The sequence below is a fragment of the Durio zibethinus genome, chromosome 20 (genome assembly GCF_047325235.1).
Source record: "Durio zibethinus cultivar Kanyao isolate XHJ-2024 chromosome 20, ASM4732523v1, whole genome shotgun sequence".
Classification (NCBI taxonomy): Eukaryota; Viridiplantae; Streptophyta; class Magnoliopsida; order Malvales; family Malvaceae; genus Durio; species Durio zibethinus.
In genome coordinates, this window is record NC_143181.1 from 8838036 (window position 1) to 8853956 (window position 15921).

General features: G+C 29.3%; 1 protein-coding gene across 1 annotated transcript; it reads left to right on the forward strand.

Annotated features, from left to right (window-relative positions):
* The first annotated feature begins 8595 nt into the window (after nucleotides 1–8595).
* Nucleotides 8596–14089, forward strand: LOC111315027 (putative oxidoreductase At4g09670). The gene is made up of 2 exons (XM_022916650.2): nucleotides 8596–9266; nucleotides 13203–14089. The coding sequence occupies exons 1-2, from the start codon at nucleotides 8805–8807 to the stop codon at nucleotides 13821–13823; spliced, it is 1083 nt and encodes a 360-aa protein (XP_022772385.2). The 5' UTR covers nucleotides 8596–8804; the 3' UTR covers nucleotides 13824–14089.
* The last annotated feature ends 1832 nt before the right edge of the window (nucleotides 14090–15921 follow it).

Consider the following 15921-nt stretch of genomic DNA (forward strand, 5'->3'; position numbering starts at 1 on the left):
CCCTTTTTAAGATGAAATTTTTAAAGTTGTTGAGCCTCTGATGAGAGGAGTCCTTTTCAGATTTTAAATTTTCAAAAGTTGTCAAGCTTCAAGTGAGAGGAGCATTTTCGATTTGAAAAAAAAAAAACTTTTTGAGTAGTCTATGTTCAAAAAAAAAAAAAGAAAAAAGGAAAGAAAAATCCATTTGGATTTTGGATAAAATTGTTGTCTTTATCTTTGTCCTATTATTGATTATCAGCAATGTGCAAAGAGGGGTAGCTGTGGACATCAAATTTGTCAAGCAAAAAAAAAATATTATTAAATATAAAATACAAGAAAAATACAAAATACAAAATACCAAAAAAAAAGAAAAAAAACAAACAAACAGAACAGAAAAAAGGGGGATGGTAGTGGTGCCTTCCTCGGCACCACTACCACCATGTCCTACCCCTCCTTCTTATCACCATACCTTACCCTCCACCCCTTTGATCACCCATCTCACTGATAGCTACTACCCTTACTGTTAAATAAGACAAAAATAAATAAAGGTAGCATGGGGCTCGTGCTTGCACCCCATACCGAGCCTTATGCCATTCACTACTGGAGCTTTATAAATAAAGCTCTTAGCCGAACAAGAAAGAGGGGAAAAGAACGAAGAATGAAGAAAACCCTACAAAAAAAAGACTTTTCTACCAGAAAAAAATACCAAAAAAATACAAAAAAAAAATTCAATCCCCTGGAACGGGAAACCCAACGTCGAGAGTTCCTGCACAAAGAAAATAAAAAGAGTCAGTTTCAAAAAAAAAAAGAGAGAAAATAAAAAATGAAGGTTTGACCGAAACTTCATTAGTAGATCTGAGGAATTTTAGACATTTTTTGGTGAAAAGAAGGCTGGATCTGTATTTAGGTTGTTGAGGGAAACATTTTAGGAAACTTTAGAATTTTTCAACACCGACTATAGGGATCGGAGCTCACCGTCAGCGAGGACTGTGGCGGCCATCGTGATGGACGGCCATCGGACCCAGGTCAACCTGAAAAAAAAAAAGAAAAAAAAGTGTTTTTTTTTTAAGGAAATGGTGAAAATGACCAAACAAAAAATTTAGCACCTTTTATATAAACTGGCAAAACCAAAACGACGTCGTTTTAAGCACCCAGGATCCGCACATCTACTTGTGCCCGACTCGGAGTTCGCGCACCCTACTCGCGACCCGTTTCCTTCATCAGCCTCTGATCGATCCGACTGAACCGAAATCGAACCATTGCACTTGACTCACATTGAAACTGAACTGCTGAACATGATCAAACCGCTGACGCCAGACCGAATCGTCGAACTGAACAGCGCGTTGATCGAACCGTTGACCGGTCTCGTTCAGGTAAAAAAAATTTTTTTTTGAATTTTTTTATATTATTTTATTAATATTTATGTATATTAAAATATTTATATTTGTTAGATTAAATGATGAAATATTATTTTTTATAATTTTGTTAACTTTTAAAATGAACTTGAAAAATAAAAAAAATAAACTTAATAATAATACCAAAATAATAAAAATGCAAGAAAAAAGAAATTTTTATCCGACGATGAAATTCAAAGGTATTTCAAGTAGTGATGCCTACGAAATCTCTAGGTGAGAAGATTTTTTTAAAATATTACTAGCGTATTGGAGTATTTATATAAAAATTTTCAATGCAAGAAAAAGTTTTTTTTCTTATAAAATAATAACAATAAAATTAACTAATAAATTAAAAATAGGTAATAAAAAAATGAGAAAAAAGGAAATTTTGTTCAATGATGGGATTCTAAAAGTATTCCAAGTAGAAATGCTTTAAGAAATCCTTAGGTGAGAAGATTTTTTGTAAAATATTACTAGTGTATTGGAATATTTATAGAAAATCTTCAATATAATTAAACTCCTTTTTTCTTCAAAATTTCAATTAAAAATAAATATTAATAAAATAATTAATAAAATTTCTAACAAAGGAGAATAAAATGTGTGCATCAATATGGTAACATTTTGCATTGCATGCATGATATTTTTTTTTACGAAAAGTAAATTTGAGCCTTCGAGGATGAGATTATATATATATTTTTATTACAATTTTTTAGATTATTATTATTTTTATTACTATTTTTTAGATTATTGTTATTTTTTAAGCATTTTTAATATATATATTTTAATTATTATCTTACTTGTTTTCATTTTTGTTATTATTAAAACAACTAAATATTTATTCTAAAAAATTTTAAAATTTATCATGCATAAATATATATAAAAAAACTCAAAATAACAAAAATAATAATATATAAAAAAATTAGAAAATTCAAAAAAAAAAAAACCTTAATCGGACCGATCAATGGTTCGGTCAATGACGGTTCGAGTGGGCCAAAAACAAGGGCGATTCAGTAAGCGGTTTGGTTGAACCAATTGAGTGACGGTTCAGCGCATGATTTAGTTGAGCCAATTCAAGGCTGGTTGAGCGGGTTGGCGGGTCTCCCATGCCTAAAAATCCTAAGTCTCTCAGATGCCCAAGAAACCCCAAGTCTCCCATGCCTAGAAACCTCTAGCTCCCATGCCACAACAACCCAGCTCTTCGCATACCCTAACCCTCAAAATTTCAGCCTCCACATACCCTATAACAACCCTCACTAGGCACCCTTGACCTTAGTCGAGCATCAGTTAACTCAGACCCCATTCCCACAGACTCTAGCACCTATAAAAAAGCAAACAAATAAAAAAAAAACAACATAGTCTTCCCTGTAAAGAGGAACCATCAATGTCGAGCTACCTACAAAAAGAAAGAAAATCAATTTTGGTTTAATAAAATGAACACCAAAACTTCAAACCCTGATCTACGCCAATTGGGGTTATTTCCCTTAAAAAAAAAAAGGCAAATTCAGGCTTAGAGGATTGAAAGAAGTTTTTGGGAAAAGTTTAGCATTTTTCGGTCACTGACGACCACTAACGGCGAATGGCAATGGCAGCGCACAATCATTTTTTAGGTTTTTGGCTGGTGAAAGTTGAGAGAAAAAAAAGAAGAAAGTTGACTTTTATATAAAAAAATAAAACCTAAAATGATGTCATTTTAGGCAAAGGAAGAATCCGCGCATGCTCGTGACCCAACCCAGCATCCGTTCCACTCAACCCGTAGACTTGCCTCCATTAGTAGCCCTGAACCGGTTCAACTAGACTGGACCAAACCACCGAACCGATCGAACTGAAGTTGATTGAACCATTGATCGGTTTGGTTCAAGTAAAAAAAATTTTTTTATTTTTTTTATATATATTATTTATATAAATTTTAGCTTTATTATTGTTATTTATGCATGTTTAAAAATTTTTAGAATTTATTAGAATAAATATTTGTTGTTTTGTAATAATAATTAATAATAATAATGATAATAACAACAATAATAAAATAATGATTTCAAAACTTTTAATTTTTTTAAATATTTTTTTAAAAGAATAATAACCCAAGTATTAAATAATAATAATATAAAATATATAAAATGATTATCGAATAAAATAGTAACAAGAAAAATTTTCCTGCCTAGATATTGGAGGAAATATAATCGTGTTTTAAATAATGATAATTCTGAGATGTTAGGAAATTATTAAAAAAACCAATAAATAAATTAATAATATTATTAATACTAATTTGTTATAAAAAAAATATATAAGATTTTTTTAAAATTAAGTTTTGAAAATCATAAAAATCGAACTTGCTTTGAAAGTCCACATAGATGTTGGAAATGTTTAGATATGTTTGTGATTTTAAAATTCAAAACCCTCCAAACACTAAAACTAAAACCTTAAACCCTTTAAACCCTAAAATCAAAATCTTAAACATTTTAAACCTTAAAATCAAAACCTTAAATCCCAAACTCTAAAATCAAAACCCTAAACCCTAAAAGTAAAACCTTAAACCTCCAAATCAAAATACTAAAACCCTAAACCTTTTAAACAATAAAATCAAAATCCTAAAATAAAAACCCTAAAAACTGAAAACCCTAAAACCTTAAACCCTCAAATTAAAACCCTAAAACCTTAAACCCTCAAATTAAAAGCCTAAAAGCCTAAACCTCAAAAAATTTAAAACTTTTAAACCCTCTAAGACCCTAAATCTATGCTCAAGATCATTCTAAAACTCTAAGGATACGTGCAAAAATCTCAAGTGGAGTAATTTATTTTCGAATGCTGCCTAGATGATAGGGTATTTAGGAAACTTTATTCCATTAAGTTTTTCATGGGAGTCCTTAATTCGCTTCAACAATAAAATCATAAGCTTTACTAAAAAAATAATAATAAAATGAGATTTTAAATAGAAATAATCGTATCTAAGCTCTATTTAGATATTGGAGAGTCAATGTGGTCTTATTATATTTAAGAGTCCATTTTTAAATTTCATTTCATCACATTGCATAACATTTAGCGACATACATATGTCATCATATTATTGTTGGCACTTATTTTGCATTTCTTTATCTTTAATTTTTACTTGCTACCTGATAATACCATCATTTACTTTCTCATATAAAGTGTTTTACAAAAAAAAAAAGAAAAAGAAAACACGTATTTTAAAATTATGATATTATAAAATAAAACAAAAATAACATTTCGAAGGAAATAATTCTTGATACTCTGCCTATATGTTAGAAAGTCACCAACAATCATATTTTACAAAGAGTGTTATTTTCATTTTAAAGGAATATTGTGTTAAATCTTAAGTGAAAAGAATTTTTTTAAATTCTGCCTAGATGTTGGAGAATTTTAAGATAATTATTTAACTTAAAGATTTCCTTAATATTTCTAAATAAAGAATTTTAGCAAAAAAATTTTTTAAATGAAGGGAATTAGTATTAAATTTCAAATCAAAACCATTTCATCCAACATCGAAAGTAATGCATGATTAAGTGGTATCAATGTATGGGCGTTGTGGGGTTGCTAATCTTTTTCCATCTTTTTGATAATCTTTAAACTCTCTTTTATAGTTTTATTAAAAAGGTAAACTTTTGAGTGACCAATCATACCCTAAAAAAGATTGGTAGTAACTCCCTTATTTTTTCTCAATTTTAAAATTTTTTATGCCTGATAGTTCCAAAACTATTATGACAATGATTCATTGACTAAATCTGAGTTAGATCATTATTTGAAAGATAAAGTTTTGCCAAGAACTCTAGATTTTAATATATTAGCTTGGTGGAAAAGTGATGGACTCTATAACCCAACTTTACAAAGAATTGTTAGGGATATCTTGGCTATTCCAGTTTTCAATGTACCTTCAGAATCTACCTTCAGTAATAGCGGTAAATTGGTGAGTTCTCATCACAATAGGCTTCATGTAAATACTTTAGAAGTACTAATGTGTGTTCAAAAGTGGTTGTTGAAAGATCTATAAGGTAATGGATTTAATAAAAAAAATTAGTGATTTTATTACATTATAATTTAATGTATAACTTTAAATGATATTTTTTTTAGTCAGATCTTTAAAAGAAAATAATGCATATTATGGCTTTGTTCATGATGATGTTGAAAGTGAAGAAGAGATACAATAGGTATATATTATAGACACATTGATAAAAAAATTTTATGTATTTAGTTTATGTTAACTGTTTAACACTATTTATAAGTGTTATTTTACTAATGATAAGTGTTTCTTTTATTTAATTTTGAATGGGCTTATTTTATGATGAATTTATGTGTCCATCAAGTGAAATTCTCAAAATTTTTAAGATATATCATTTAAAATATTATTTTTGCTAAAGTTTTTTTATGATTTTTATTTTGTGAATATTTGTGATTTAGATTTGTATTTGCATTAGTGTTTATAAATATTTGTTTTTGTTTTCACATGTGAATGGTTAAGTTTTTACTTAGTTTAAAAAATATTAAAATGTTTATTTTTAATGTTTTTAAAAAATTATGGTATAGGGATTACTCACACCCATTAGTTCTTGAGGGGATAGGGCTGAGTCAAGTTACAAATTCGAGAATGGGGACAAGGATATGGACAAATTTAAATTTCAAGGATGGGAGTAGGGAATGCTTTACCCCAAAACCTATTTTGTTGACATCTATAAAAGGAACCTAGAAATAAGAACAAGTGAACAATCCACAACTAGTGAGATAGCTATAACCTAGAAACAATAAACTGAGTACACAATCAAACATAGGCAATCACTACAATACACAAAGATAAACGTAGTAAGCTAAAATATCATTAGAAACCAATACACATAACCAACAAAACACAATTTTCAACAATTCGAACACAATTCCTTAAAAAAAAAACCACAAAAGAAAAAAAATAAAAAAAAAACAAAAAAAAGTTTTGGTATTTTTTATTTAAGTGTTTTAGGCAATTTCAAATTTGTGAAGGAAAGAAAGGAAAGAAAAGCATGTGATGGTCAGACAGTGAATAATACTAGGATCAGTGGTAACAAAAATGGTTAAAGGCTTTAAAGTTTTTCTTGTAAGATTTTTGGCCAGTAAAAAATAGAAAGAAAAAAAAAAAAGAAGGCTAGATTGAAGTCGAATAGTGGCTAATGAAGGAAGAATAGGTAGTGATTTTCAGTGGTTTAGACAACTTGGGTTTCTAGTTAGTTTCCTTGAAGTAAGAGAGTGAGAGGTAGCCCCAAGAAAGCAAGTATGCTTCTTTATAGCAATTTCTCATCATTTCATAGCTTTGATAATGGCACAAGTATGCTTATTTTGTCGACAAATTGAGTAAGTATGCTACTTTGTCACAATTTCTCATACTCTCATAGCTTTGATAATGGCACAAGTATTTATGGATCTAATATTCAAGCTACATTGAATGCCTAACTCTATTGTTTGTTAAATTGATAAGATTTTTATGGATGGGTTTTGGCATGAGCTTTTCAAAAAGTATGGAATTTTTCTAAACATCCCTATTACCCACCATCCTTAATTGAATAGGCAAATAAAAATGGTTAATTGATGTTCAGAAACCTATTTGAGATACAAAGTGAGTGAAACACCAAGGGAATGGTGCAAATGGTTACCATTAACAGAATGATGGTACGACACTAATTATCATTTTGCTATCAACTTTAGCCCATATAAGGTGGTGTATGGACAACCACCTCTCTTGCATTTGCCTTGCTTGGCACTAGTAAGAGACTTTTTGGTAGGAATGATAGACATGAGCCTACAAGTTAGAGAAGGTGCTATACAAAAGCTGAAGTTTTATTTACATAAGCCTTAAAAGAGGATGAAAACATGGATAACAAGATAAGAAGTGATAAGGAGTTTCGAGTGGGAGATTTGGCTTATGTCAAACTCCAACCATATTGATAGCAATAAGTTATGAGCAAGAATCGTGTCAAACTAGCTTTTAAATTTTTTAGATCTTTTAAAATATTAAAACAAGAGGGAAAAATGGCCTACAAGTTACAATTACCCATTAGATCTATCGTATATCTACAACTCATATGTCTCGATTAAAAAAGAATGTTGGAAATTTAGCTATATATCTTATGAGAAATTAGACTTTTAGTGGTTTTTTTTTATTGTCAAGCGACATTTTTGGGAAAACACTGTTAAAATTAAGATTTTTTTTAATATCTAGTGATGTTTCTTAAATGCTTTGATATGAAATTCAGGAATGAAATTTTTATAAATTTAATGGTGTTTTCTAGGATAAACATCACTAAATGGGAACATTTATCGGTGCTTTTTAGAATCAATTGTCTAAGGTTTCGTTTGGATGAACTAGACTCTTGGTAAGGGATGATTATCATCCTTTTCCGCGCCCACCTTTCATAAGACACCCAAATAGGTGGCCAACACATGCTATGAGGGCAAATAATTGATTAGCTATTTTTGATCAAATAGGTGCGACGTGGGTTTTGGTTTTTTGTTTTTGTTTTTTTTTATTTTTATTTTGCTCTTTAAACCATATTTTAATACCAATTGAACCAATGTTATTTTTGTTTTCATTTTGATCTTTAATTTAAAAATTATAAAATATTTTTATTAACTTAATATAACTAATAATTTAAATAAAATTTGTAAATATTAAATAATTTAAAAATTTATTATTAGATACAAATTTTAATCTATTAATTTTAATGATCATTTATATTCTCATTATAATTAATCTCATTGTCGTCATTACGTTTACATTTAAACATGTATTCGCACTACTTATTTAATTTTATTATTATAGTAATTATTCTTATTTTTACTACTATTTTTTTATATCCCTAAAATCAATTTCACTATTCTATCCAAATGAATCTAAAATAAACGTTAGCGGCTGTTGTGCGAGAGGATGGAACAATTGTTAAAGAACCATAAAACCTTATTGACAGGAGGATGGTTAACGAGGATGACAAAGCAGTCTTTGAGGTTTTAGAACAATGAACAAACTCCTCCTCTGAGGATGCAACAATGGAGGTTTTATATGAATTTATAAAGAAGTATACTACCTTTAATCTTCCAGGACAAGAATCTTTTTGTTGGGGAGTATCGATGCAGGCTGAACAATAATGGCATTTAAAATATTGTAAAGCCAATGTTCTCGGACTTAGGCCAATTTAAGTGGACAGATGATAAATTTATTTAGCCTAACTTTCGGTGTGCGTCTGAAGTGTAAGGAATAGTCTGAGATTCTCGGTACTGCTAGTAGAGACATTATAAAATTGTAAAAATAAGAGTGCCGTTCATCCTCTTATGCAATTGGTTGTTTGAAAAGCATATTTTATTCTCTCTCTTTACTCTTTTCTTTCTCACTATTATTCTCTCTTTATCTTCTAATTTCATAAGAGAAGCATCACCAAAGCACTGCCACCACACTAAAAGATGGCTGATATTCCAATCAGATTTGGCATCATCGGCTGCGCTGAGATAGCCCGCAGAGTCTCACGAGCTATCCTACTAGCTCCTAACGCTACTCTCTCCGCCATCGCCAGCCGCTCCCTCGACAAAGCGGCCAATTTCGCCAAGGCCAATGGGTTCCCACCTGAAGCCAAGGTCTACGGCTCCTACGAATCCCTTTTAGACGACCCCGACGTCGACGCGGTTTATTTGCCCCTACCCACTAGTCTCCACCTGAAATGGGCCGTATTGACTGCTCAGAAAAAGAAGCATCTGCTATTGGAGAAGCCCGTGGCATTGAACGTGGCTGAGTTTGATCAGATTCTAAAGGCATGTGATGAAAATGGGGTTCAGATTATGGATGGGACCATGTGGGTGCATCATCCCAGGACGCAGAAAATGAAGGAGTTTTTAGACGATAAGGAGCGGTTTGGTCAGCTTAAAACGGTAAATATTTTACCGGGTTTCGGTTCAATTTTTTTTTCTTTTATTATGGAATTTTTATAATATTTTGTTGCTTAATACAAAGAAATTAAATATAAAAAATATTTCACAATATAATATAATTTTTAAATTACATAAATATTTTTTATAATTGATTTATAATGAAAATTTATCTCAATAATCTCATTAGTTGTGCTAGTTTTTTATTTTTCTCTAATGCCAATCATAATCTTTAAAAAAATTCAAATAAATAGATGATACAATAAAATTTTCTTTTACAATGAAATTACATTTGTGTTGTCATATAACTAATTACATATGATATTAATTAAAATAAATCAATCAATTACAAATTAGATTAAACTCATATATAATATGTATTATTGAGATAATTAAAGAATAAATATAATTGCAAAGTGTGATGACAATAAAATGAAAGGAAAAAAAAAAGAGAATTTCAACAAAAAACAGTAACAAACTAAAATTAATATAAAGATAAAATGAGATTAATTAAAAAAAAATAGAAATGTATGTCGAATAATTTTTTTAACTCACAAATTAAACTTAGACTTGTAGTGAAAGAAAATTAGTATTAGAATTCCCAAATTAAATAAATGTAAAAATGAAAATGAAAATTTATTTTTTTATGATTTCATAACAAATTTAAATAAATTTTAATGATGTCAAAAATAGGAAAAACATTATTTTTATACTAAATAGAATGTGTCTCGAGTTTCGTTTAGATATATATTTTTTATTTATGAATATTTATTTTAATTTTAATAAATATAAATTGAGTAATTAAAATATTATTTATATATATGCAATAACTTATTTTATATTAATACAATAACACTTTTTAATGATTAAAACTCGTTTTTATTTAATTAATAATTAAAATTAAATATTCCACAATCACAAACTTAATTTAATATATCACTTTTTAAAACTAAAATAATGCATATATTCAATACAAATTATAATAAATACATAAGATCATAAGATCAAAATTTTAAATGGAAAAAGACAATTCCTATACATAATAAGTTTAAAGCTTGTTTTTAAAGATTGTTATCGCAAATCTATAAAACATTTGATACAAATAAAAAATTTATTTGCATAATTCTTTTAATTTTTATTTCTTCTCTTTTCTTTATCTCCATATTTTTATTTTTATAAAAAATATAAAACTCTTTTCAAAAATAGATATTAATTGAATTTTATATAATTAAAATTTTTTTTTCAATTAATTAAAATTTTAATTTTTAAATTTCATAATTTTAATAAATATTATGTTTTTAAGATAAAAATGAAATTTATGTTGAAAGTACAAAATTTTAATTTTTTTTCAACATTCTATAATTTCAACAAAAACAATAATTTTATAATTTTATAATTTCAATAAAGATAATATTTTACATATTAAAAACGTGAATTTTGTTGAAACTACATTACGAGTATTCTATAGTTTCAACAAAAATAATGTTTTTAAGATTAAAAATGTGACTTTTATTGAAATATATTATAAAAAAATATTTTTTGGAGTATGATTTTTGTTGAAAATATATATGAAAAAAAATTTATTTTTTAGAATTTTATTGTTTACAATGTTTTTATGATTAAGAACATGGTTTTTGTTAAAATTATATTATAAAAGAAATTTATTTTTTAGAATTCTATAATTTTAACAAAAACAAGTTTTTTATTAAAAATGTAGTTTTTTATTGAAAATATATTATAAAAAATTATTTTTGAGAATTTTTCAGTTTCAACAAAAGATTATTTTTTATGATTAAAAACGTAATCATTGTTAAAATATATTATGAAAAAAAATATTTTTCAAAAAGCTTCTTAAATAATTTTAGGATCACAAACATGGACTACGTTTTAAAACAACAAATGTTGCCTATTATAAAAATATATTATGAAAATAATTATAATATATTTTCATAATTTACATGTTAAATAAATAAATTATATATTAAATAAATAATTTACATTTTAAATATAGTATATGTACAATACAATTTAAAATATACTATACATAAAATTTATTTTGGGAGCTTTGTCTTCGGAAACCCTCAGAGGAGGTTTACCATATTCCTTCCAACTTCCACATCGATCTTATCACGAAGATAGAATCGTATGTTGGCTTTGCATTGAGGCATGTAATGTTATGATAGTAATTAGATTCCATGCAATTGAATAGAATATAGATTCAAATATTTATTTACAAAAGGATTCTTTTATATATAGATAATTTTAGTGTTTTTAAATTTTTAATAATTTAAAAAAATATAAATTATCATGTTAAATAAATTATTTACATGTTAAATAAATAAATAATTTAAATATAATTATATATCATGTGTTATTCACATGACATTGAAGATAATATATTAAAAAACTTTATTAAATAATATTACATTTTTCTAACTAAACATAAAATTTTTATATTTCCGTAAGAGTTACCAAATGCAGGAATCATTCATTTTCAGAATCTATCTAATAAAGTAATTTCCTCTTAAATCATATTCTCAAAGGGGATCTAAGATTCCAAGAACTAGATGTCATCTTAAAAATTTTACAAATTTCTTCCTTATCCGTTTGGACAACTGTCAGTCTCTAATACCTTTGAAATTCTTTTAATAAAGAGTTATAGACTATATTATATATATTATTCAATTTCAAAAGTTAAGTGGGTCAATTCAATAAGGTAGAAAACATTATTTTATTTAAAAAGATTAGGAGAGGTTTTGTGTCAGATCAAACGCTTCAAAAGAAGAGGATACGGTGTTTTAATCTCACTTCGAATAAGAAAGGAGAAGTTTTTGAACATATAAATGTGTACATTCCAATAAGCCAAATTTACAAGAATAGGATAATGATCATGTGGCAAGTGGCCACATCAAGTGCCCTAGTAGGGTATGCGGGCACCAAGCATTTCAGCGAGGGTAGGTAGGGTGGGTTAGACCACACCAAGTGTTTTAGGGAAGTAGGTAGAGTATGTTTGCTGTGACAAAGACGTCATAAAGAAAATTGACTGGGGAGAATCTCATGCCAAATATCAAGGAGACTAAACAGAGTGCTTTGGTCTCGCCTTAGATAAGAATTTGAAAGTCTTTGTAATTTTGCTTCTTAGTTGGATGAAAAAAAAAAAAAAGATAATTAGCTAGGACATGAATATTTGTTTAGAATGGAAAATCTTAAATCTTGTGGGTTGCAGCTGAAGGGAAAGAAAACAAATACAACTAATGGTCTATAAATATGAATGTTCATATTGGATGTTGACTTGATGAAGGAATTAGCTGAGAATCTTTTTGACGGGTGCTTAGTTGGATTCTTTTGTATTTACGGCTTTCTAAATCTATTTTTTTACTGTTGACCTATCTGTGACTGTTGGAATTGTTGATAATTACACTACTCTTGGATTTCTCATATGGTGTTAATATATTTTCTTTGGGGCCTCTATTCTATCTGTGCTTTATTGTATTCGGATATTTGTAGTCATTTTGTAACTTTTAATAAAATTTTATTTTGGCTTAGTAAAAAAAAAAAGTTCATTATCAACAATGATACGAACACAGATCAAGTTTTTATGGCCACCGGACATAAGCTTATTTGGGATTCGAAGAAAGGGTTTTATAAAGGATAAAGCAAATGAGTGGCATTGATATTTTGATATGAAACGGAGCTTAAAATAATGGCCCAAAGACACAACACCTAAAATATAGTTGCTGAGGATTTTTTTAAGTTTTTATTTGTTAGCTCAAATATAGATAAATAGTTCAAGAAGGATAAATTGGATTGATTACAAATTTTTCTCAAATTAAATTTTAATAAGTACTTGTTTTAAAATAACAATACAAGTATTTTTCTTAAGCTGTGTAATTTTAACTGAGAATGACAATATTGATTAAAAACCTTTGGCTTCCTCAGGTACATGGCTGCTTCACATATTTTGCCCCTCCGGAGTTTTTCAAGAATAACATTCGTGTGAAGCCAGATCTTGACACTCTTGGTGCTCTTGGTGATGCTGGATGGTATGGCATCAGGTCAATCCTGTGGGCAGCTGACTATGAGCTGCCCAAGACCGTTACAGCCTTGCGAGGTCCTGTTGTCAATGAAGAAGGGTTAATACTTGATTGTGGGGCTTCAATACACTGGGAAGATGGCAAAACTGCAACCTTCAATTGCTCTTTCTTATCAAATCTGACAATGAATATCACTGCTATAGGAACATTTGGAACTTTGCATCTCACAGATTTTATCATTCCTTACCAAGAGCGTGAGGCCTCTTATACTACATCCTCAAAAGTTCGATATAATGAGCTTGGAACAGGATGGGTGCCGATTCCAAGTGAACACACTGTCATCGTAGACCTACCTCAGGAAGCCTGCATGGTGAGAGAGTTTGCTGGCTTGGTTAAAAATATTAAAAAAAATGGTGCTCAGCCAGATAATAAGTGGCCGACAATCAGTAGGAAGACACAATTGGTTGTGGATGCTGTCAACGCATCCATTGAGAAAGGTTTTGAGCCTGTTGAAATTGTGAGCTGAGCTTTTAATTATTTATGAATGTTAGAATTACTAGTGTTTCTGTGGCCTGTCACACCTACTTGGACATGAATTGTGAGACTGTGCCTGTTGTGCTGTGCTTTCTAGTATGAAATGTGAACTTCTCTAGACTGCTTGTTTTAGTTGAATAAGAAGCCAGACGACCTGCAATGTTGGTATTGCGGATGTTAGCAGTTTCCTCTCTTTCCCTGTCGGCCTGTCCCCCCGTTGAACAATGTGTTCTTTAAGGATTATTACTGTTTTAGTAATGATTGTGGAATATTGCTATAGACCTGCTTAATTTAGGTGGTACCGGATGGGGATTTTAGATACATAGCTATTTTGCAGCAGTTGTTGGCGAAACAGAAAAAGTTGCCACCTTTTTTTTTTTCTTTAGTAGTAAAACGCCCTTTCTGCCTCACCAGTAGCAGTATTAATTCTACGAATGTTGACAGTACCCTCATCTATGGAGGTCGGATTCACAGTTGGCCGCCACCATTCTGAGCATCAGTAGTTGAAAAACTCGAAGCAACCGAATCTTAAAGAGATATGAACCCATAGTTTTCCCCAACCTGCAATAATACCGAACTCATCAACATATCCTATTAGAAACCCTTAAAAAGAAGACCTAATTGTAATTAACCGGAGATTGATCAAACCCAAAATAGACTCAATCTGAAATGATTGAAACTCCATACGGTTCAAACTTAAAATTGTATGAACATGAAACAAACCAACCTAAATTCAAAATGATTTGAAACTAAATTATTTAAACTTGAAATGCTTTAAACCAAAAGTGAATACGAAATGATTAAAGCTCAAGATGGCCCAATCCTTAAATTGCCGGAACATCAAACGATTTAAACTCAACATTGCGGGCTTAAAAGATTGGACTACAGTTGGTTTTATTTACTATTGTTGTTGGACCTATTTTATTGGACTTCTTTTAGTTTCTGTAATGTCTATGTTTAATAGAACTCAATTTCCTTATGAGTGTTTATATTAATGTTATGAAGGGAGAGGGAGAATGTAGCATTGGCATCCGAGATTCTCGGATTCAATTGAAGGTTGTTAGCTTACAGCACTAAAAAGAGGAGGGATGTATAGTATGAATCATTGGAATAGAATTATCTTTTTCTTTCTCCTAAACATTTTGTGTTCTTCTTCCTTCTTTAAATTTTCTTTTTCTAAGATAACTATCTAGCTCTACATTTAAGGTCAGTTTGCATCATTTGGTATTAGAACCATGACTTGTCACCAATGGCTGATGGAATTTCTATTCTACTTCAAAAGCAGATTCAACAAACTTATCAAGATGTAGCAACAGATTCCAAGATTGATCAGTTTGATTTCAAGATGGATATATAGTTTACAGAAATGAGGTTTAAGCTTAAATAGTTTTTAGAGATGATGACTACTAGGGAAAAGAACTCAATATCAAGTGCATTTGAGGGTGACCAAGCTTCGGTGAGCACACTATAGAAAAGGCTAGGAAAAGAAACAACCTCAATCATGAAGTGGACAAGTCCCTTGTGGTTGAGGTGTTTTTTAACAATCTCCTAACAACAACCCAGAATAGGTACATCATTTTTTATTCATCTAGAATCTTTAAAGGGATTATCCTAAGTTTAATGATGAGGACTTTAAGGGTTGGTTTATGAAGTTAGAACAGTATTTTAAAGTTGAAAAAGTACCTATAAATAGTAAGGTTAGGCAAGTAATGTTGAACCTGGAGGGAAAAACTCTATGGTGACCCTAATACTATACTAGGTCTCAAAAGGAGTTTGAAAATTTGAACTGGCTAGGGTATATCAAAGATATGAAAGATGAATTTGTATATGAAAAGTATTAGGATCCTATGGCCGAATTCATAGAACTTAAATAAACGATTTATGTTAAATAATTTTATGAAGATTTTATTGGCATTCTTAGATGCAGCTATCTGATTCCTATGTCTTAAGTGTTTTTCATTAGTAACTATGTCTTGAGTATTGTTCATTAGTAATTTAAAACCAGATATATCCTAATCTATTAGGTTGTTTAGATCCACAACTTTAAACCAAGTTTCACATTTAGCCAAACATATTAAGACTATCATCCA

Coding starts and splice junctions, on each gene's coding strand:
- LOC111315027 (XM_022916650.2), top strand. CDS start 8,805: ATGGCTGATATTCCAATCAGATTTGGCATCATCGGCTGCGCTGAGATA. Junction 9,267..13,202: donor GGTTTGGTCAGCTTAAAACG/GTAAATATTTTA, acceptor TGGCTTCCTCAG/GTACATGGCTGCTTCACATA.